The sequence below is a fragment of the Protopterus annectens genome, chromosome 7.part0, assembly GCF_019279795.1.
Source record: "Protopterus annectens isolate FY-2018-M chromosome 7.part0, PAN1.0, whole genome shotgun sequence".
Taxonomy (NCBI): Eukaryota; Metazoa; Chordata; order Ceratodontiformes; family Protopteridae; genus Protopterus; species Protopterus annectens.
Window position 1 is genome coordinate 1,716,612,037 of NC_056739.1, and position 21,857 is coordinate 1,716,633,893.

Below are 21,857 nucleotides of genomic sequence, written 5' to 3' on the forward strand. Positions count from 1 at the left end.
AACTGATGTAATGGTGTCGGCTGCATGTTTTATACGCCTTGACAACCTGATGTCATGGATGAAGGGACAGCAACCAACGCAGGGCCCACAACTTGTTTAATCAGGCCAACTGAGGGCTACTGCAAGAAGATAACCTAAATGTGATGACTGTAATAGTGAATACACTCGGATATTTACATTTATTTTAAGTATACACAACTGTACTTTTTATTTTCCATAAAGTCAGAGTTATCTTGCGCACTAATCCTTCATTTTTACTCAAAGTTGCCTCAGAAACAAACATCAGTCAAGTCGTCAGCTTGCCAGTTTTGTTTCCTAAATTTGACAGTAAAGGAGAATGCATGCTTCACTTTTAGATGTACACAGTCATCTTCATTTATGTCTTTATAAAACAAAAGAGTTTAGAAAAAAATTATCAGTTGTTTTATTTCAGCAAAAACCAAAACGTGCTGAGTAAAGTGCCCCTCAAGAAAAAATCAAGTCCAAATGAGAAAAAACACACAAAAGAGGCTCTCCACAGCTGAAGATAACATAAAAATTCCAGTTTTCACTTCAAGAGTTTTAATAAAAAGAAAATAAAACGAGTACAGGATCCAAGTGAGCGCTTTCACGTTCAAAAAAATGTTTCATCAGACTTCAACACCAACACAGTACTCTGCATCACCTTATATATCATTCATCTGGTCCAGATTGTAACACTCAATTCAATTAAAAATAAAAGGTGCATGCACCTATAAGTTAATTAGAATATATACTAGGAACAATAAAATGCATATCATACACCAGAATGTACATATGTAATATAAATAAATACCCTAACATTAATAAAATATTGACAGCATTAATGTGTTTCTTATACTAATGAACTTAATGTTTATAGGGTCTTGCCAACAGAAACGGTTTTACTGAGACCTGATCATTAAGACCGAATGCTTTATGTGCTTGTAGTCTCATTATCCATCTACATTCTATCTCTTCTGTATAATTCTTTATATTGCCAAGTCTATTTGTCTTCCTAACCAATTCTAAAACTCTAAACTTGAAAGTGTGTGTCATGCCATTGTCAATGACATGCTGTGCTAAAGCATTGCTGGTGTTTTCTTTATTAATGGCATAAAGATATGTTCCCTAATACATTCTCGTAGTGTCCTGTTCGTTTTCCCAACATAAAAAAACCTACATAATTAACACTGAGCTAGGTAGACCAAGTCCCTAGACCTACAATCAGCATAGAACCTGAACGTGTACTCACGTCCAGTCTCTGGATGAATAAACATACTGTCATTCGTTATGTATTTAATTTCTTTCTTATTATACCCTCTATCCAAAAAATTCTTCTCTAATACTTTCTGTTGTTCATAATGTTCATCCTCCTGTGTTGTCAGCCTAGATGTCCTGTATGCCTGGCCTTTCAATATATTAGAATAGATATGTCTGGGGTGCATACTAAACTGGAGTTTTTATGTTATCTTCAGCTGTGGAGAGCCTCTTTTGTGTGTTTTTTCTCATTTGGACTTGATTTTTTCTTGAGGGGCACTTTACTCAGCACGTTTTGGTTTTTGCTGATTCTGTCTTGGTCTACATTATTGCTGAGACATGGCTGAAGAAGTTGAAGTTTTGAATGACACTGAGGTGCCGCAATTGGCCAATGGATTTTCGTTCAGCGGCTTGGTTAGTGTTGATACCAACCCCTCTATTAAAACTAACTACTAAGGAACTTACTGCAAATGGTGAAGTTACAATCAATATGCTACACAATATGGAAGTTATATTAAAGACTAGGAAACTTGAGAACAAACTTAAGAAACTGAAGAACATTCAATGGCAGAAACAACATATGGAGGCGTGTTTGAGCTTCCAGGTAGTTCCGAGAGGTCTGAGGGTTTTAAAGATGCCGACCTTTGGAACTACGTATCCGGATCTATTGTGCAAGTGGCAGAAGTTGAATTTAGATACGAGTTATGGTTATATTAAATTACTTATTGAACAATATGGCTTGATAGAGAAAACACTGACTGATGAGATTAATGCAATCGAAATAGAACTTAAGCAGATGCTCAATTCTACGGAAATGAGCATTTTATATAATGACCTGAGAACTATGGTATTCTCTCTTGATAGTAAATTGCTGCAAAACAAAAAAAGAAAACTCGAACGTGACTTTAATGACTTTCGTAAAGGGAATGCTTTCTCTTGGTCAAAAGAAAATGCAAATAATAATGTTAACAATAAAATCCATAAAATTAACGGCAACAACGTTTTGGATAAAAGGGGCGGTACCATTGGAGAAAACACACCCATCGCACGGACATCAGCACCTATGATGGGGGCTGAAGTAGATACGAGCATTGTTATTGGCCATGAGAATTTACACACCGGCATGAGTAATGCGATGACGTCAGCAGGCACGACGGGTAAAATAGTAGTAGAATCGATGGTACACTCCAATGGCGATGGTATAGTTATTCCACATGCATTGCCTTCGAACCAACTTGAAGATTTACACACTAGGAGTGTCAAGAGAAAAGTAAATGGTATTGCTTGCAATGACTCTCCTGCTATTGCTGACCATGATGTTTTCACAGGGGTGAATGGTTTTCACTCTTTTCCTTTGCCGATCAAGAAATCTGAATGGAAAACATGGTCACCGCAACACAAAGTACGGAAGAGGAAGAATACTGAAGAAGTATAAGAGTTCCAGAAGAAAGCATTATGACCCACGAACAAGGTCTAGTCATGAACATTTCTGGGTATGTTTTAACTGAGAATGAGGTTTCTATGCTCAATAAGGGCCTTAATTTTATACCTATTCCTAGTATATATTCTAATTAACTTATAGGTGCATGTACCTTTTATTTTTAATTGAATTGATTGTTACAATCTGGATCAGATGAATGATATATAAGGTGATGCAGAGTACTGTGTTGGTGTTGAAGTCTGATGAAACGTTTTTTGAACGTGAAAGCGCTCACTTGGATCCTGTACTCGTTTTATTTTCTTTTTATTAAAACTCTTGAAGTGAAAACTGGAGTTTTTATGTTATCTTCAGCTGTGGAGACCCTCTTTTGTGTGTTTTTTCTTGTTTGTTTTATTTGCTAAGAACAAATTGGGAGACCAGTATCAAAAACTACAATAGACAAATGGATAACCGTATGTTCTTCGTGTTTCACTGTTGCAGTCATTACATTTGGGTAATCTGCTGGCAGGTTGCCCTCAGTCGGCCTGAATAACAAAGTCTTGGGTCCTGCGTCAGTTACTGTCTCCTCTTCCATGACGTCAGGTTGTCAGGGGTATAAAACATGCAGCCGACGCCATTTTAATCTGTCTTTCTTGCTGTGCGGTGCCCGAAGCAGTTCGCAAGTGCCGGTCGGCTGACTCCTGAAATTTTCGTTTTGGAGTTTCAGAACCGAAGTCTTCAAACTAAAGCTAAGTACCCCATTAGGGAAACTTTTTCTTGCTCCTTACCAATGTCAGTAAAAGTTAATAATTGCATTACTTGTGGGAAGCAAATATCTCATAAGGGATGTTCTTCGTCTCACATTGCTGCAGTCATAACCTGTGGGGTAGTCCGCTGTCCTCGGTCGGCCCGAATACCAAAGTGTTAGGCTGGCGTCGGTCATGGGCGCTCAGAACTGACGTCAGTACGCAGTAGTACTTAAGCGCATGACCGACGCCATATCCTCAGTCTTTCTTGCCGCATGGTCCGAAGCAGAAGCAGCGTTTGCAAGTGCCGGTCGGCGTCCTGAAATTTTCGTTTTTCGAGTTTCAGACCGAAAACCAAGTTGGGCTAAGTACCCGCTAGAATATTTTGTCTTTTCTTGCCTCAGTTAATCCGGATGTCAGAAAAAGTTAATAATTGTATTTCTTGTGGGAAACAGATACCTCATAGGGACTGTCACTCTCTCTGTATTCCTTGCTTGGGGCCTGAGCACGACGTAGTCGGGTGTCGCTTTTGCGCTAGATTTAATAAGCGCACCATTAAACGCAGATTAGATTGTGCTAGGCTTGTTTTCGTAAGCGTGTAACTACAACATGCCGCCGGATCCTCCGACGCCACCGCAAAGAAGCGAAAAGATAAATCGTTAAAGTCTAAACAGGATGAGTCGTCCGTTGCGGACACCGGTTCTATGGAAACTACGGTTGAATCTGTGGATCCAGCCGAGGTCTCGGCTGAATCACAGGGGGAACCTTTAATTTTACAGGAATTGGCCTCTCAGGAGTTAGGTCAGGCCGAGGGGGCTTCTCAAGTTTCTGTAGTCCCATCATTACAAAAGGTTATTAGGCCTTCTACTTCTGTCACTAAGGGCCCTGCTAAAGCTAAACCTGGTCTTTCTGGTACAGGCATCAGCCCTAGTTCTTCGGGCTCTGTTCCTAAAAAACATATGTTGAAAATGGCAGAGGATTTGATTACTTTAATCAGGGGTTCTATGCCCCCTCCAGACAAGAGGCCCAGGGTGGAGACAGATGTGGAGGGATTGGAGCATTCCTCAGATTATTCTGAGTCTTCAGCTGAGGACATTCAGGATTTTCCTCCCTATTCTGATTCGGATGCAGAGGATTCCTGTCCTTCTGTTTCTCCTCCAGAAGATTTTTCCTTTTCTGAAACCCTTCACTGCATGAGGGAGCATTTCAAGTGGGAAGGTCAGGATTTTTCAGATTCTCATAAGAGGCTTAGGGAATTTTTGTTTTTGCCACAACATAGACCTTTGGCTATTCCCCCTGTTTTAGATGTTGTTCAGGATGTTTTTTCTGAAGCTTCCCTTAATCCTGATTCTTTACCCCCTGCCCCTGTCAAGCCAAAGAGGTATTACAGAGTTCCAGAGGCTCATAAATATTTGTATAAGAGTCCTAGGGCTGACCCGGAAACTATTAGTCAAGGACCTAAGGGTGTCAGGGCTTCGGTAGTTAAGAATCCAGTACCTCTGGATAAAGATTCTAGGGCTTTGGATAGGTGGGGTAAGAAAGTGTATACCTCCTCCACACTAGCTATGAGGGCTTTAAATTGCCAGTTTCATATGCTGAAGTATCAGAACTTTCTGTTAGGTCAGTTGAAATCTAAGGTAGATGCTTTAGCTGAGGGTATAGAGTGTAAGGAATTGCAGGACTTAGTTCATGCCTCAGATCAGGTTGGTAAGCATTCCTTGCAATGTGGCTTTGATGCTCTTCAGGCTTCCTCCAGGGTGGCTGCCACTGGTTCAGTTATTCGTAGGCATGCCTGGCTTAAGGATCAAAATTTGTCAGAGCATGTTAAAGCTCGAATTTTGGATGCTCCTCTACAATCCGAAGTTCTTTTTGGTTCTCCTGTGGAGTCAGTTTTGAAAAAAATGGAAGACAAAGCTAAGTCCATGCAGACGGTTAAGGAATTTTTACAAGTGCAGCCCCCTAAGTTTAGCAGGAATTGGCCTGCAAAAGGATGGTGTTACCCTTCTTCCGAGTTTCAGTCTAAGGGCAGGTCTAGACATGGTAGGGGCAGAGCTCATGCTCAGGGTTCTTTCAGACCTAGGACTTGGAGTTCTCCTGCACAATCTTCTGGTGAGGGCAGGGGTCAGCCTTTTCGTAAACAGACCCAATGACCTGTATCTCCAGCTGCCAGACTCTGCCTGTCTGGTAGCTCCTCTAGGAGGAAAGTTGGCACTTTTCAAGCAAAATTGGCTTTTGGTCACCCAAGACAAATGGGTGCTGGACATTATAAATCAAGGCTACAAGTTTTATTTTCACACCTTGCCTCCTTTCAAAGGCATGCCGGATGTACCTCCTCAGCAAAGGCTGGAGGCTCACAAACATATTTCTTTACTTTTACAAATGGGGGCGATCCAGGTGGTACCTCCATCAGAAGTAGGCCTGGGGTTTTATTCTCGCCTATTCCTTGAGCCAAAGAAAGGAAACACTTGGAGGCCAATTCTGGATTTGTCCATTCTCAATACATACCTAGACATTCCAAAGTTCAAGATGTTAACTTTACAGCAACTTCTGCCTCTGCTAGGCAAAGATCACTGGATGGTAACTCTGGATCTCAAAGAGGCTTATCTTCACATTCCTATCAGGCCCAGCTGCAGGAGATTCCTGCTTTGTGGGGCTGGTACTTTTCATTATCAGTTCTCTGCATTGCCCTTTGGCTTATCTACTGCGCCCAGGGTGTTCACAAAGGTTCTGGCTCCTGTGATAGCCTTCTTAAGACTAAGAGGAATACAAATTTATCCTTAATTGGACGATTGCCTGATTCTTGCTCAAGACAAAGTCAAGTTACTTCAACATCTACAGTATGTAATGGCAGTTTTAAGGTGCCTAGGGTATTCTGTGAACGAAACAAAGTCCAGTCTAGTACCCTCTCAGGGCATGTGCTTTCTGGGTGTGAGACTGAATACAGCCTCTCAGATGGCCTTTTTGACCCCGGACAAACAAAGAAATCTTCACCTGTACTTCCAGCAATTATCCCTAATGTCCAGGCTGACTGCAAGGACAGTCCTTCAAGCCTTGGGGTTCATGGCATTTTGCATTCTGGTACTTCCCAATGCCAAACTGCATATGAGGAAGCTACAATGGTATCTCAAAAATGTATGGACTCAACACTGCCACGATTTGGACACTGTCATTCAGATATTACCTTGCATCCAGAGGGAATCCTTGTGGTGGGCTCAGGAATGTCACCTAAACAAGGGACTCTCTGTGACCCGACCAGAGGCGAGTCAGATCTTAACGACGGATGCCTCAGACCTGGCTTGGGGAGCACACTTCAATGGGAAATGGATTCAAGACACGTGGCCTCCCAGACTACAGCATTTGCATATCAACATGAAGGAGATGTTAGCAGTCCAATTTGCCCTGATGGCCTTCAAGGATCTACTTCAACCAGGACAGGTGTTGATTCAAACAGACAACACAACTGTTATGTGGTACATCAACAAGCAGGGGTAACACATTCTTACCCTCTTTGCAGACAAGCTATGATTTTGTGGGAGACTGCTCTGAGGTTGCACATCACTCTTCAAGCACGGTTTCTGCCAGGAGCACAGAACTCCTTAGCAGATGTTTTGAGCAGACAAATTGTGGATCCCCACGAGTGGAAATTGGATCCTCATGTATTCCAACAGTTGACAGTGGCTTGGGGAACTCCAGACATAGATCTGTTCGCTTCTCCACTAAATTTCCAACTGCCAAAATTTTGCACAAAGATGTTTCACCCAAAAGCTTGGAAAGTGGATGCTCTATCTTTCAGTTGGAACAACCTTCATGTCTATGCTTTTCCTCCTCTGCCTCTCCTTCCCAAGGTACTCTTGAAAGTCAGACAGGACAAGCCTTGCATGATTCTAATAGCACCAGATTGGCCACGACAGCACTGGTATCCTCTGCTGAGGAGTTTAATACAGGAGCCTCCTTGGCCTTTGCCACCAATTCCACACCTGTTGTCCCAGGCAAGCAATCATTTTCTCAATGTCAGGGTACAGTCCCTGCATCTGACAGCCTGGCATATTCTGTTTTAGATCCTGGGGGGTCTCAGCTTCCTCAACAAGTTTTGAATGTCATTTTGGAAGCCAGACGGCCTAGTACTAGAAAAGTTTATGCTGATAAATGGAGGAGATTTTTTCTTTGGAGCACAGCAAAGAGCTTTGATGTTTCAGTGCCTAATTAGAGTTTTACACTACAGTACCTTACTGAATTATTAGACAAGGGTTTGTCTTTCTCCTCTGTGAAAGTTCATGCTGCAGCCATTTCTGCTCACTATGATTGTGACCCTCCTTTATTTTCTCACCCTTTGTTTAAACAATTTCTTAGAGGGGCAAAGAACATAAGACCCCCACGTAGAGCTCGTACTCCTTCCTGGGATCTCAATTTTGTGTTGGAAAAGCTTACTTTACCTCCTTTTGAACCTGCAGCTACATCTGAGTTGAAGTTTTTGTCTTGGAAGACTGCTTTTTTATTGGCCATTACGTCTGCTAGGAGGGTATCTGAATTACAGGCTCTCATGGCAGTTGAACCCTTCCTGATATTCCATAAGGATAGGGTGTCCTTGCGTACTAACCCTACTTTTATGCCTAAAGCTATTTCTAATGTGGCCTTAAACCAGTCTATTCATTTGCCTACTATGCTGATCCCCAGAAAAAGTCTTGCATTCTTTGGATATTCACAGGCAGTTACGCTATTATTTGAGCAGAACTAAAGAGTTCAGGAAGACTCAACAGTTATTTATTTCTTTTGCTTTGGGTTCACAAGGGAAAGCTGTTTCAAAGCAAACCATTTCTAAGTGGATTGGCCATTGTATTGCTTTTTGTTATTCTCATCATGGAAAGGATGTTCCGGCTGGGATCAGACCTCATTCCACTAGGGCTACTGCCACATCTACTGCCTTTTTAAGGGGGGTAGCTACTAAGGATATTTTGGAGGCAGCTACTTGGAGTTCAGTGCACACTTTTACTAAACATTACCATCTCCCTCTTTATTCCAAGTCTAGGGCTGGGTTTGCCACTGCAGTTTTACAGGGCATGTTAGCAGCTCCTAATGCTTTTTAGTTTTGCCAGCCTCCCTTTACCTTTGCTTTGGGATTCTACCCACAGGTTATGACTGCAGCAATGTGAGACGAAGAACATAGTACAGTTTTGTACCTACCATAAATGTAGATGTTCGAGGATCCACATTGCTGCAGTCCAATTTTCCCTCCCTCCTCCCCCTCTATAGTTTGGGGTTGCTGTGTTTCTTTTGGGATAATTATTATTTTCTATGTTGGTTGTTGGGTATTTTCTATTTTGGCTATGGCCTTTCCTTTTTAGGCCTTCTGACATCTGGGGCAAGAAAGACTGAGGATATGGCGTCGGTCATGCGCTTAAGTACTACTGCGTACTGACGTCAGTTCTGAGCGCCCATGACCGATGCCAGCTTAACACTTTGGTATTCGGGCCGACCGAGGACAGCGGACTACCCCACAGGTTATGACTGCAGCAATGTGGATCCTCGAACATCTACATTTATGGTAGGTACAAAACTGTACTTTTTCATTTGTACTGTATTGCTTGCCTAGGCCCTGATCACATTGTGCCTTGCTGTCGGTTTTGTGCTAAATTTAACCAACGCACTATTAAGCGGCTGTATATTTTTGCTTCTAAATATTTTGGTTCAAGATTTAACTACCCTGAAATGTTGTCAGTTAGCAATCCGACTACCGGAGTTCACAAAAGATGCAAGGAAAAAGACAGAGACATCGTCGAGGTCCAAAACCGATGACGAAGCTTCTCCTAAGCCAGTCGCCGGTACTCAGTGAGGTGGTTTCGCAGCCCCTGATGCCTGCTACTTTTGAGTCGCAGGCCTCTACCGAGTCCCATTCGGAGTCTGGTATGCTGCGAGATTCGCAAAGTATTGAACCCGCGGATGTATCTATCTTGGATGGGTCCGGAGTCGCTAAGCAGGCACCGGCTTCAGAGGGTGTTTTCAGGCCTCAACATTTTTATATTAAACAGACGCCATCAACAAAAACAAGGTCAAAAACGACTTTTATGTCTAAAAAACAGACACATGAGCCACATGCTCCGGCCCCTATGCCTAAAAAAAAAAAGATCAAATTGCATTCTGCAGATGAAGAAACATTCATATTTATACTTATCTGGGCGATTGTCTCATTCAGGCAGAGGACAAGGATACTCTTCTTCACCATCTGGCGTTTGTAAAAAGGCTTCTAGCATGCCTAGGGTACACCATAAACAAAAAGAAATCACAACTGGTACCCTCTCAAATAGTTACATTCCTGGGTGCAAGCTTGAATACAACTGCCCAGATAGCTTACCACACGCCAGACAAATAAATGCAATTGACAATATACTTCAAACAAATGGCAACAAAAACTGAAGTTATCTGCAAGACAAATTCTGCAGGCTTTGGGGTTCATGGCATCTTGCATTCTACTAATTCCATATGCGAGACTGCATATGAGGAAACTTCAGTGGTACCTAAAAAGCTTATGGAGTCAACATTGCCACAGCCTGGAAACAATGATTTCTCTCATTCCCTGCCTACAACAGGAGTTTCTTTGGTGGGCAGAGACCTGTCACCAAAACAAGGGACTGTCATTCACTCTACCCCCTGCCGCCCAAACCCTAACTGCAGATGCATCAGACTATGCTTGGGGGGGCCTACGTGGCAGGGAGATGCATTCGGGACAAATGGAGTCCAAACCAAATGCATCTGCATATCAACCAGAAAGAAATGCTAGCTGTTCAGAATGCTATGACAGCCGTCAAAGACTTACTTCATCCAGGACAACTACTGATAAAGACAGACAACACCACAGTTATGTGGTACATAAACAAGCAGGGGGGGGTACCCATTCCTACCCCCTTTGAGACTAACCATGGCCTTGTGGAACACAGCCTTGACTTAACAAATACATTTTCAAGCTCAGTTCCTGCCAGGAAAGCAAAATACTCTGGCAGACGACCTAAGCAGAAACCTTATGGACCCACACGAATGGAAACTGGATCCACAAATCTTCAGCATGTTAACACAGAAATGGGGAAACCCAGACATAGATCTATTTGCCTCTCCCCAAAACTATCAGTTGGACAAATTCTGCACAAGAACTCATCACAAAAAAGCATGGAAAGTGGATGCTCTATCCTTCGGCTGGAAAAACCTATCAATCTGTGCCTTTTCCCCCTCTTCCTCTACTCTCCAAGGTCTTACTAAAAGTCAGACAGGAAAAAACAAAAATGATTCTAATTGCTCCGGACTGGCCTCGCAAACACTGGTACCCGCTTCTAAGGAATGTGTCACACCTTCCTCCGTGGTACTTGCCTCAAACACCTAATCTATTGTCTCAGCAAAACTATCAAATTCTGCACACTCAGCTCCAAACTCTAAATCTTGCAGCATGGCTAATCAACTAATTATTCAAACCACATCTTTCAGTAAACCTGTGATGGATGTCATTTTGGAAGCCAGAAGGCCTAGTACTAGAAAACCGTATTCCGATAAATGGAAGAGATTCTGTGCTTGGAACCAAGCACAAGGAATAGACACAGCAAAGCCCAATATTCCTCAGATTTTACAATACTTAACTGAGATGCTTGACAAGGGCCTGTCCTTTTCCATAAAAATCCATGCTACAGCCATTTCAGCTCATTACAACACAGAACCTTCCCTCTTCTCTCATCCTCTGCTAAAGCAGTATCTCAGAGGGGCCAAAAAACTTAAGACCACCCAGGAGAGCTCCAACCCCTGCCTGGGACCTCAGTTTTGTACTGATAAAACTCACTCTCCCTCCTTTCTTGCCAGCTGCTACTGCAGACTTAAAATTTCTCTCCTGGAGAACAGCTTTCCTTTTAGCAGTCACTTCAGCTAGAAGGATTTCCGAATTACAGGCTCTTATGGCAGTGGATCATTTCATCATTTTTCATGAAGACAGGGTATCTCTCAGGACCAATCCATCCTTCATGCCTAAGGTGGTATCCAGTGTGGCTCTTAATCAGACCATTCATTTGCCAACTTTCTTTCCCAATCCACAAAACAAGGGGGAGCAGATTCTGCATTCATTGGATATACACAGACAACTTAGATTTTACTTAAACAGGACCAAATCTCAAAGAAAATCTGAACTACTGGTGGCATTTGCTGCAGAGGCAGAGGGAAAGACCATTTCAAAGCAAACTATTTCCAAATGGATGAGCCATTGTATTAGTTTCTGCTACATGCACCATGGAAAAACTATTCCCCAGGGGATCAAATCCCATTCCACCAGGGCTGCATCTACTTCTACAGCCTTTCTCAGATGTGTTCATACCAGGGACATTCTAGAAGCTGCTACCTTGAGCTCAGTTCATATGTTCAGCAAACATTATTATTTACCATTTTTCTTTAAATCCAGAGCTGGCTTTGCCACTGCTGTCCTGCAGGGCCTTTATAGCTGGTCCTAATGCTGTGTAAATCCCTCCACCCAACCATAGCTTTGGGAATCTACCCAACTGTAATGACTGCAACAGTGAAACACGAAGAACATAGTACATTTGTTTGCACTTAACCATAAATGTAGATGTTCGAGTGTCTTCACTGTTTCATTCCTGGTTACCCTCCCTCCAGCCCCCTTTTTTTCTCTGGCTATACCGCTACCTTCTTTCACTATGCTTATAAGACCTTTTGGTGTATTTGCTTTTGGGATTGGAGGAATATTTTTACTTTTATTTGCTCCCCATTTAGGGGGCACCTTACATCTGCGGCAAAAAAAACTGATGTAATGGCATTGACTGCATGTTTTATATCCCTGACATCATGGAAGAAGGGACAGCAGCCGACGCAGGACCCAAGACTTTGTTAATCAGGCCAACTGAGGGCAACCTGCCAGCAGATTACCCAAATGTAATGACTGCAATAGTAAATACACTCTAACATCTACATTTATGGTAAGTGTACACAACTGTACTTTCCTAAAACACTGGTCAGCTGTCTTGCAGCTCTTAAGCTCTTCGTCGAAAACCAATGTCTGAAGTGCCTGGCCCTTGGTATGGATCCTGAACCGTCCGTGTCTGAACTGCTAAAAAAGAAGGCCAAGGTAGTTAGGCCTGTGCCTCCAAGTACGGATGCCCTGCTTGCTTTTGGTCTAGGGGCTGAGGTTCGGCAACTTCAGTAGGTACCGCTTCAGAAGCTACCCTTGCTTCTCCGGCCTGCATGTCCGTGGAGGTACCTGCAGCATCAGTCTCTGATGGTGGGACGGGAGCCAGGTTTGCCTGAACAGCCAGTACTACTGTCCACCTCCAAGGTAGGCACTTCTACTCATGGCCTGTTGTCGGATTCTAGGCCCACTCCAACTCAGTGAAGACTCAAAACTCCTTCCCTAAAGAGGAAGCAAAAGGCAGAGCACATCTTCCCCAACAGAAGATGTGCCTGAATGGCAGGCATTGTCCCAGTCCTTATGTAAGGCCATTTTGACCCCAAGGCCTACGGCTTCTCAATCTACTGCCCTTTCAACCTTACGCCCTAGACTGCTTCTGCTGGACCTGTGCCACTACCTCATAGAGAAGAGGAAGATTCTTCCTCCTCTTCTGATGAGTCCCTTTCCAGTGCCTTACAGCTAGCTTCCCCAATGGAATACTGCTCTCCTGATGAGCATTCTTTAGAAGGGCATTCTCCACCTGAGGATGTAACCTTTGGGAGACCGTCTCCAAAATGAGAGAATATTTCAAGTGGGATTCCACCCAAGTGACAGAGGTGCAGAAGAAAGATTTTGAGCTTCTGCAGATGGAATCTCCCTCACCCTCTGCTGTCCCTCCTGTAGTACCAGCATACGTGGATGCCTTTACCTCTGCTTCCAAGACCCCTGAATCTCAGCCACCCACCCCAAAGAGACCAGACTGGTTCTATAAAGTTTCTGATGACTTTAAATTTCTCAGTAAACCTCCTATGGCAGACCCTGCTGTGATTGCTGTCTCAGCAGACAAACAATCCAGGCAACTTCTCTCTTCTTCTCTGCTGCCAGCAGATAACAGTAAGGTGATAGACAGATTAGGAAAGATTTACTCTTCTTCAACACTGGCTTTTAGAACCATCAGTTACCAAACTCATATGGTTAAGTGTGCTCTAGACCTAGTCTCCCTGGCTTCAACACTGCTCTCCTCAATGCCAGATTCTCCAAACAAACCTCAGGTGTCCTCTAAGCTCTCTTTACTGCTCAAGTAGCCAGGCATTCCGGTAAATGCAGCTGCGATGCCGCTGAATCATCAGCTAGACCAACTGCATCAGCCTCAGTTCTCAGTAGGTACTCCTGGCTCAGGCTACAGCCCCTTTCGGATGATTTTAAAAACAAAATCATGGATGCCCCTGTTGACAATAAGTTCTTCTTTGGAAAGCAGTCAGCAGAGCTTTTTAAAAATCTACAATAGAAAAGCAAAGAGCTGCAGGATCTCCAGAATCTTTCTCTCCCCAGTCCCTAAGTTTCATAGGAACTACCCAGCCAAGCCAAGTTTTGTCAAAAAGGCCTTTGGTCCCCTTTCTCCTAAGCCAAGAAAAAGTACCAGGAGGCCTCCTTCCTCCAGAACTGGCTCTCCTCACACTACTCCAAGGCAGCCCTTTCCTGATGGGCCTAACAATACGTGACTGGCTAGACACCGTTTCTCATCTTCCCCTTGCTTGCCCACCTCTCTCACCGTCTTCCCCTGTGCCATTAAATCACCTCAGACAACTGGGTTCTTTCAATAGTGGAAAGAGGGTATTTTGTGACTTGGCAGGAAAACCCTTCTCCAAAAGGTATTCCCTTCCTTCCAAAAAAAAAACAAATCCATCTCATACCTCAGGTCATTCAGGGTTTGCTCCAACAAGGTACAATAGAGAGGGTTTTTCCAGGGCAAGAAGGGTCAAGGCTTCTATTCCAGGCTCTTCCTAGTTCCAAAAAAGGGTAGCCCATGGAGGTCTTCCTGGACCTGTCCCTTTTAAATCCCTTTCTCCAGGTACCTACTTTCCGCATGCTCTCCATACAAACCCTTCTTCCACTCTTGACACCCAGTGCCTTCATGACCAGTTTAGACCTGAAGGAGGCATATCTTCACATCCCTGTCCACCCACGCTTTCTCAAATTCCTGTGTTTTGCTGTGCCATCCTCGCACTATCAGTTTAATCTTTGCCGTTTGGTTTATCCACAGCTCCAAATGTATTTGCAAAGTGTCTAGCCTCAGTAGTAGCCTTCTGCAGAACAAAAGGCATACAAATCTTCCCATACTTGGACGATCTCCTCATTCAGACAGGGGGAGGGAAGTACCTTTCAAAGACAACTGGCATTCACAATTTCTCTTCTGGGAAGCCTGGGGTTCACTGTCCGCCAACTGAAGTTCTCCCTTACTCCATCCCAGGAATTTCTTGGGTTGCAAAATAAGGACAGAATTGAAGGCCTTCCTCCCACCAGAAAAGGTCAGTTCTCAAACCAGCTGTTTTCAGGATCTGCTCCTAGTCAGTTCCACTTCAGCCAGAGAATTTATTTGCCTTCTGGTTTTCATGGCAGCCACTTTTCCCTTGTTGCCTCTTACCAGGCTACACATGAGGAAGTTCTAATGGTGTTTGAAGAATGTTCGGTCCCAGCACTCACACCCCCTAGACTTTCAGGTGCCCTTCCTTCCCTGCCTGAAAAAGGAAATAAGGTGGTGGATTCAGCAATTCCGCCTAAATCCAGGACTCCCATTACAGACTCTCCCTGCAGATCAACAGATGTACACAGGTGCAGCAGATCTGGGATGGGGGTGGAGGTCACTGTGAACTGACTTAAAGTGCAGGGTTAATGGGAGCCTCGCCTCTGGAAAAAAACACATAAATGTCGGGGGAAATGACTGCTCTTCTCCTGGCCCTGAAGGCATTCATCTCCCTCATACATCCAGGTCCCCTCAAAATCTTCACAGACAATGCCACACACCTGTGGTATATCCAAGCAGGGTGGGACCAGATCTTTCTTACTGTACAGATTGGCTACACTACAAGCATGGGAGTTGGCTACTCACTCCAATATAACCATACAGGCAGTGTACATCCTATCACAGAACACTGATCAGGCGGATGCCCTCAGCAGATCATTGTCTCAAATTCACGAATGGATGTTACACAGAGATGTCTTCTGGGACATAGTCCACCAGTGGGGCACCACACAGGTAGATCTGTTTGCCTCCCCTCTAAACAGACAACTACAGCTATTTTGCTCAAGGTACCCCTCTCCACAAGCTTGGAGAGTGGACGCCTTCTCAATTTCATGGAAGAGGATGTTCCTGTATGCTTCCCACCCTTCCCCATAATGCAGAAAGTCCTGCAAAAAATTCAGCAGGACAAGCCAAAAATCTTGCTGGTTGACCCCCTGTTGGTTAAGGCAGCACTGTTTCCCCCTTCTGTTGTCTCTAGCCAAGGGTAGTCACCACAAGTTGCCTTACATGGTGGACCTCATCACGCAACACAAGGGATCTTTCATCCACTCACATCTGCAGACACTCAGTCTTACCCTGTGGGTGGTAAACTTCTGATCCCTTTCAGACACCTTTACTCGGAGGACGTGCTGTCTGTCCTAAAGGAGGTCAGGAAACCTACTACTAGGAGATCCTATTTATCGAAATTGAAAAGGTTCTCCACTTGGTGTCTTAAAAGGCAACTAGATCCCTTTCAAGTGGATATACTTCTAGTTTTGTCCTGTGTGTCTGATCCCTTTCAGACACCTTTTCTCAGAGGACGTGCTATCTGTCCTAAAGGAGGTCAGGAAACCTACTACTAGGAGATCCTATTTATCGAAATTGAAAAGGTTCTCCACTTGGTGTCTTAAAAGGCAACTAGATCCCTTTCAAGTGGATATACTTCTAGTTTTGTCCTGTGTGTCTGAGCTCCTAAAGTCTGAACTTTCATATTCTTTAGTGGAAGTCCACTTGTCTGCTTTCTCAGCCTGTTTTAACTGTTGATCCACCCTTGTTATCCAGTTTAGAGGTGAAGCTTCTACTCAAGGGAGTCCTTCACAACAAACCACAGAGGAAACTCGTACCTCGTCCTTGGGACTTGAATTTCATTATGGGGAAACCTACTACTGCCCATTTTGAACCAGCAGCTATAGCCACATTAAAAATGTATACCTGGAAAACTGTTCTGCTAGTAGCCCTGACTTCAACCAGAAGAGTCTCAGAATTACAAGTTCTCATGGCTAACCTTCCTTACCTCATTTTCCATACGGATACTGTATCTCTACGCACTAACCCCTCCTTCATGCCTCAAGTGGTCAATGAACTTTCCCTTAACCAGTATATCCATTTACCTTCATTCTTTCCTTCACCACAGATTGACAGAGTGTGCTCCATTCCCTAGATGCTCACAGGCAACTTAGGTTCTATCTGGATAAGACCAAGGGCTTCAGAAAGTCCAACCAGCTCTTTGTGTCCTTTCACACCAGGGCCAAGGGGAAAGTGGTATCCAAGCAGACTATATCTTCTTGGATATCCAAAACTATTTCCGTCTGCTGCTCCTTCCATGGAAGACAGTTACCACATGCTGTGAGAACCCACTCTACCAGAGTGGCCTCCTCAGGGGCTTTCCTAAAAGGTGTAGATACAGCCACCATCCTAGAGGCAGCTACATGGTCTTCAGTCCATATTTTCTTTAAACACTACAAATGGATTGCATCTCGAGAGCTAAAGCAGGATTTGCCATAGCCATCCTCCATGGATTCTTGGAGACTGCAATTTCTTCCTCCACCCATATTACTGGTTGAGCTTTGGAGTACTGCAATATGAGAAAAGGACGTAGAATAGTTGAGTAAAATTTTGCCATAACCATATATGTCCTCCTCTTCCAAGTTGCAGTATTCCTTTCCCTCCATCCTACTCCCCTATAGGACCTTTTCCCTTAGACTATTGTTCGACTGGGCATTCAGTTCTGTGGTCTGTGCATGCGGACGTCACATTTATGGCCCATGGTATATGGTCATTGCATGAGACATTCCATGCACCTTACAGCAGCCAGGCTAAGCTTTTGTATATGAGCCGGACATTTGGGTCACCTGAGGCGGAGGATCCCTCGTGAGAATACTGCAACATGGAACTGAAGGACATCTATGGTTATAGTAAGATTTTACGCAACTATTTTTTCTTCATAAAAGACTCCCTGAGGATTCTTCAGAGGACAGTATTACTTCAGCAGTCTGTATTTACCCACTCTCCTTGCCACCTGACCAGATTGTCTGACCTATGTTGCTGTCATATTTCTTGGTGGATGAATTCTGCCATGGTTTGTCAAGGATGCCTGCTTTTAATTATTTTTCTCGTGGTCACAGTTACCATGGATGTCTCCCCATTGGGATGGGGGGGGCATTACAAAGGTAGGATGAACTTGGAATAATCTGCAGGCCCATCATCACATTGGTGTTCTAGAGATGAGAGCGGCCCTTCTAGTGTTACAAGCACTTCAGGACTTCTTTCCCCATGATGTGATTTCATCCACATACCACCTTTGTGGTCTAGTACGTAAAGAAGCAGGTGGGATCTCATTCTTGCCCTTTTATGTCAAGAAGCTGTGAGAGTATGACAGTGGGCAAGGTATTCGTAATGCTTTCTTATAGCAACCCATGTACCAGGTCAAACCATTATTATAGTGGGCAAGTTGAGTTGATGTATTCTTATGTCATGAGTGGCCCTTCAACATCACAGTGACAGCAAAAATTTTCAGCTGATGGAGGCAACCGTGCTGCGACTTTTTTGCATCTCCCAACATTTCAAAGTGCAGCAGCTGCCCGTTAGCAGGGACTGTGTAACCAAGGTAAGTCCATAACTTGACCACCTGGTTTCCTGTATGCCTTGACTCCTGTCCCGCTAATTACAAAGTCCTACTGATGCCTCCATACCAAAACAACTGTGATTCTCATTGTAGCTTTCTGGCCCCAACAGGTTTGGTTCCTTTACCTGTGGCTTCATTTTCTGCGACCATCATGAGTCCTGGATCCCAAACCGGATCTCTTACCTCACCCATCTGGTGAGCCTCATCCAGAGGTCAAATCCCCAAAACTAACTGTGCCCCCCCCCCCAATTTCAGAGATGGTGATCGATTCCTGTTTACCATTTAGAGTGGTTAAAATTTAATCTGCTTCACAGAAGCTTTTCTGTGATACTGCAAGCCCTCACACAACCTGTTTCAACACTTCCTCTTATGCCAATTTAAAGTTTTCTTTCTTGGAAAGCTTTATTTTTTGTGGCTGTAATGCCCACAAAATGAATTTCTGAACTTTAGGCCACATCTTCCATGCATCCTTATTTGATATTTCAAAAAGACCAAGCAACTGGAAGACCTAACTTTAAATTTGATATTAAAGTAGCTTCAAAGTCAGTATTGAGGCAAACGATACATTTGCTTGTCTTTTTTTCCTAATCATTCTGACCAGGGGAGTACATTTTGCATACTTTAGATGTACATCATCAACTGAGATTTATAAAGGTCATCTGTTTGTGTTCTTTTCTAAAGCCAAATTGTTGCCCAAAATTTCTAAAGTCATGTTTTCTAAATGGCTGATTCCATTATTTGTATCTTATAGGTTCATAGGTTCATACTAGGCTATCTGCCCGAGGGCATTTATAAGCCTAGCCATAGTTTTATGGCTTACGCCACCCCTTTGTTTGGAGAAACTATGCCCATTATTTAGCTGTGCCTCTGTCGAGCAGTGACCCTGGGGTAACCCCTGGGGTGTATCTGCGATCTCCCATCCATTGGTCAAGATTCCTCTTGAACAAGGCCAGCGAGGTGCTCTGCCTCACATAAACCGGGATTTTGTTCCACAGCATAGGGAGTCTTTGGGTGATGAATCTATCCCTCCAGCACGTCCTATTAATAACCGTGTCGAGGTTTAAGTCACCCGCCCTTGTGGCTCTGAGGGATCTAGATTTTTTGAGATGAAGCATATTCATCAAATCTGGGTTTGACATGGCCTTGTATGTCAGGCATAGGTCACCTCTGAGTAAGCGGTACGCAACTGAATATAACTGGAGTTCTTTCAGTCGTGCAGCATAAGACAGATTTTTGAGACCCTTTATCCTTTTGGTGAGGAACTTTTGTGGCCTCTCCAGCTGCTGCAAGTGTCGGGTCAGATACATTCCGAATGGGGCATTGTACTCGATCATTGGTCTGATGAGTATAGGGAGACTATGACTTCCCTTGATCTAGATGTGAATCATTTCATGATAAGGTGGGCAATGTAGAAGGTCTTCCTAACTACTTTAGCAATATGAGTGTCGAATGAAAGGCTACTGTCAACCTGGGTTCCCAGGTCTCTAATAACTTCTTCTGTGTTCAGGGGATTGCCACCTATACGGTAGCTAGGGGTAACCTTATTTTTCCCGAAGGGTATGACTATGCATTTCTTGGCATTTAACTTGAGGCCATGGCTCTGGCACCAGTTATCTAATTTTGAGAAAAAAATAGCTAAGGACTCTAAAGACAACCATAAAGACAACCATAAAGCATTCTTTAGCTATGTCAGAAACCTAGGAGGAAACTCCCAGATATGCTCAGAATTAGTTCAAAATGATGTGAAGATTACTGATCCTACAGACATTGCCAACATACTGGCTGACAGGTTCAGTGCAAACTTCTCCCCACCCTCCCCGCCTAAAGAAGAGGGGCTTATCTGTTTCAACCAAACCAAGAGCATATTCCACTAGGTACATTTCTACTTCTGCTTTCTTCCGACACTCGTCGGTAGACTAGAACTGTAGACTTTGTTCCAAGCATTGCAAGGTGAAAGGTGGATAATGTTTCCAGATCCAGAGCAACTTTCATTTCCATATTATTAAAGGTTTACTGCTAGGATGCTGTTAAGGAATCACGGTAGCTGGTGATTCTGTCCCAGCAGTTGAGTGATAGAAGGGGACAAAATAGGATTTGTAAATTATGTACATACCATAAGTCTAGATCATTGTTGTCCCCCTGTCCATCTCAACAGCCCTTTCTCCTTCTCCCTTCCTGTCATGACCTTTTTATGTTTTGTTTCTGGAGGATCACTATGGACCTTGGCTGAAGCTTTCCTACTGTCCAACTATCATTTGGGTTTCTTTGTTCAAGGGAAACTTGCATCTGTTTTTAGGGGCAAACTGTATTGGAGAAGTAGAATTAACATAGAGCATTGTGGAAGAGGGACAGCACTGGAGAAGATCTGAAAGTGTTGCTGGTTCAGATCCACCTTGAGGCAAGTAACCCAATAGTTAAGGCAGATGGAGAGGGGACAGCAAGTATCTAGCATTATGGTATATACATACCTTACATTTTGACATAACAGCTATAGTGTTATAGTAAATAAAACAAATTGGCAGAACTGAGGATATGTGCACTGACAGCTATTAAATTATTTTTGTGTACCTACTTTGACCAGAAGACTACTTTGAGTAGTAGGTGATGGTTATATGATGGGTGTACAAGTGTGCTAGAGTTCTAGTGTTTGCTGGGTTGATAGCAGATATTTATTCCCTTACTATTTTCTTTTAACTGTTCCTGTTTTGTGGAAGTTAATGGATTTATTTAATTTTAGGGACATCTGGTACAGATTCCCCTGGAGAGGCTGTTGAAGCAGAGGAGATAGTAAAACAGCTTGACATGGATCAGGTAGATGAGATCACAACTCATACTGCAGCATCAGCTAATGGAACAGTAGCATACTCCAGCCAAGTAGTTCAGGTGCGATCTTCTGTCAATAACTGTTCAGAAGATATTGATGAACCCACCAATCGAGATGTACCACCACTGACAGGTAAGACTATTGAGGCATTGTAATCAGCATGAGCACTGGTTTGCATAATGAGAATGGTATGTTGAATTTGTTTATAACAACTTTTTTAGTACGTTTATTGACTGGGAAATGCCTACAGGACACAAGTGCCCCTTTTGAAGAGCAACGAGGGAGCACTGTCTAGTCAAGTGGTAAGTCGACATTAGTCAGATTAGGTAGCAGGTTCAAGCAGTTTGAGAAGGAATAGGTTTTTTTAAAATAATCCTTCCATGTTCTTAGCTCATTAAAAATAATTGATCCTTTCTGGTAAAACTCAGTGAGATGTAATACATTTTATTATTTTTGTGTTGTCTGTTATGGTTTCCCAGTATGAGATTTGGTTTGAGTCTGCATGACTTTGTGATTTTTTTCCCTTCTGCTTCATTCTGTCTATGCAGTTTGCTCCCTTACTTCTTGGTTATCTTCCTTTGTGGCATTTCTAGTGTGCTGATTGCAGGTATCATGCTGTGATTATCACTGCTACTTTAGTGATGCCAAAGTCAAAATAGTTCTGATGTTGTGGAACTTGGGAGTAGGGGATTGTATATAGGGCTCTAAACAGAAAATGTATTAACTGAATATGATTTTTGTTTTAATCTTTCTGTTGAGAAGGAGTTGAATTGTTTGT

General features: G+C 43.3%; 1 protein-coding gene across 1 annotated transcript in view; it reads left to right on the plus strand.

Annotated features, from left to right (window-relative positions):
- Positions 1–21,857, plus strand: part of CTDSPL2 (CTD small phosphatase like 2) — a gene marked incomplete in the record, with an annotated part of 2,284,573 nt that overhangs the window by 792,096 nt on the left and 1,470,620 nt on the right. Inside the window, 1 exon segment of the mRNA XM_044078258.1 lies at positions 20,993–21,211. Within this exon segment, the coding sequence (XP_043934193.1) occupies positions 20,993–21,211 (219 nt within the window).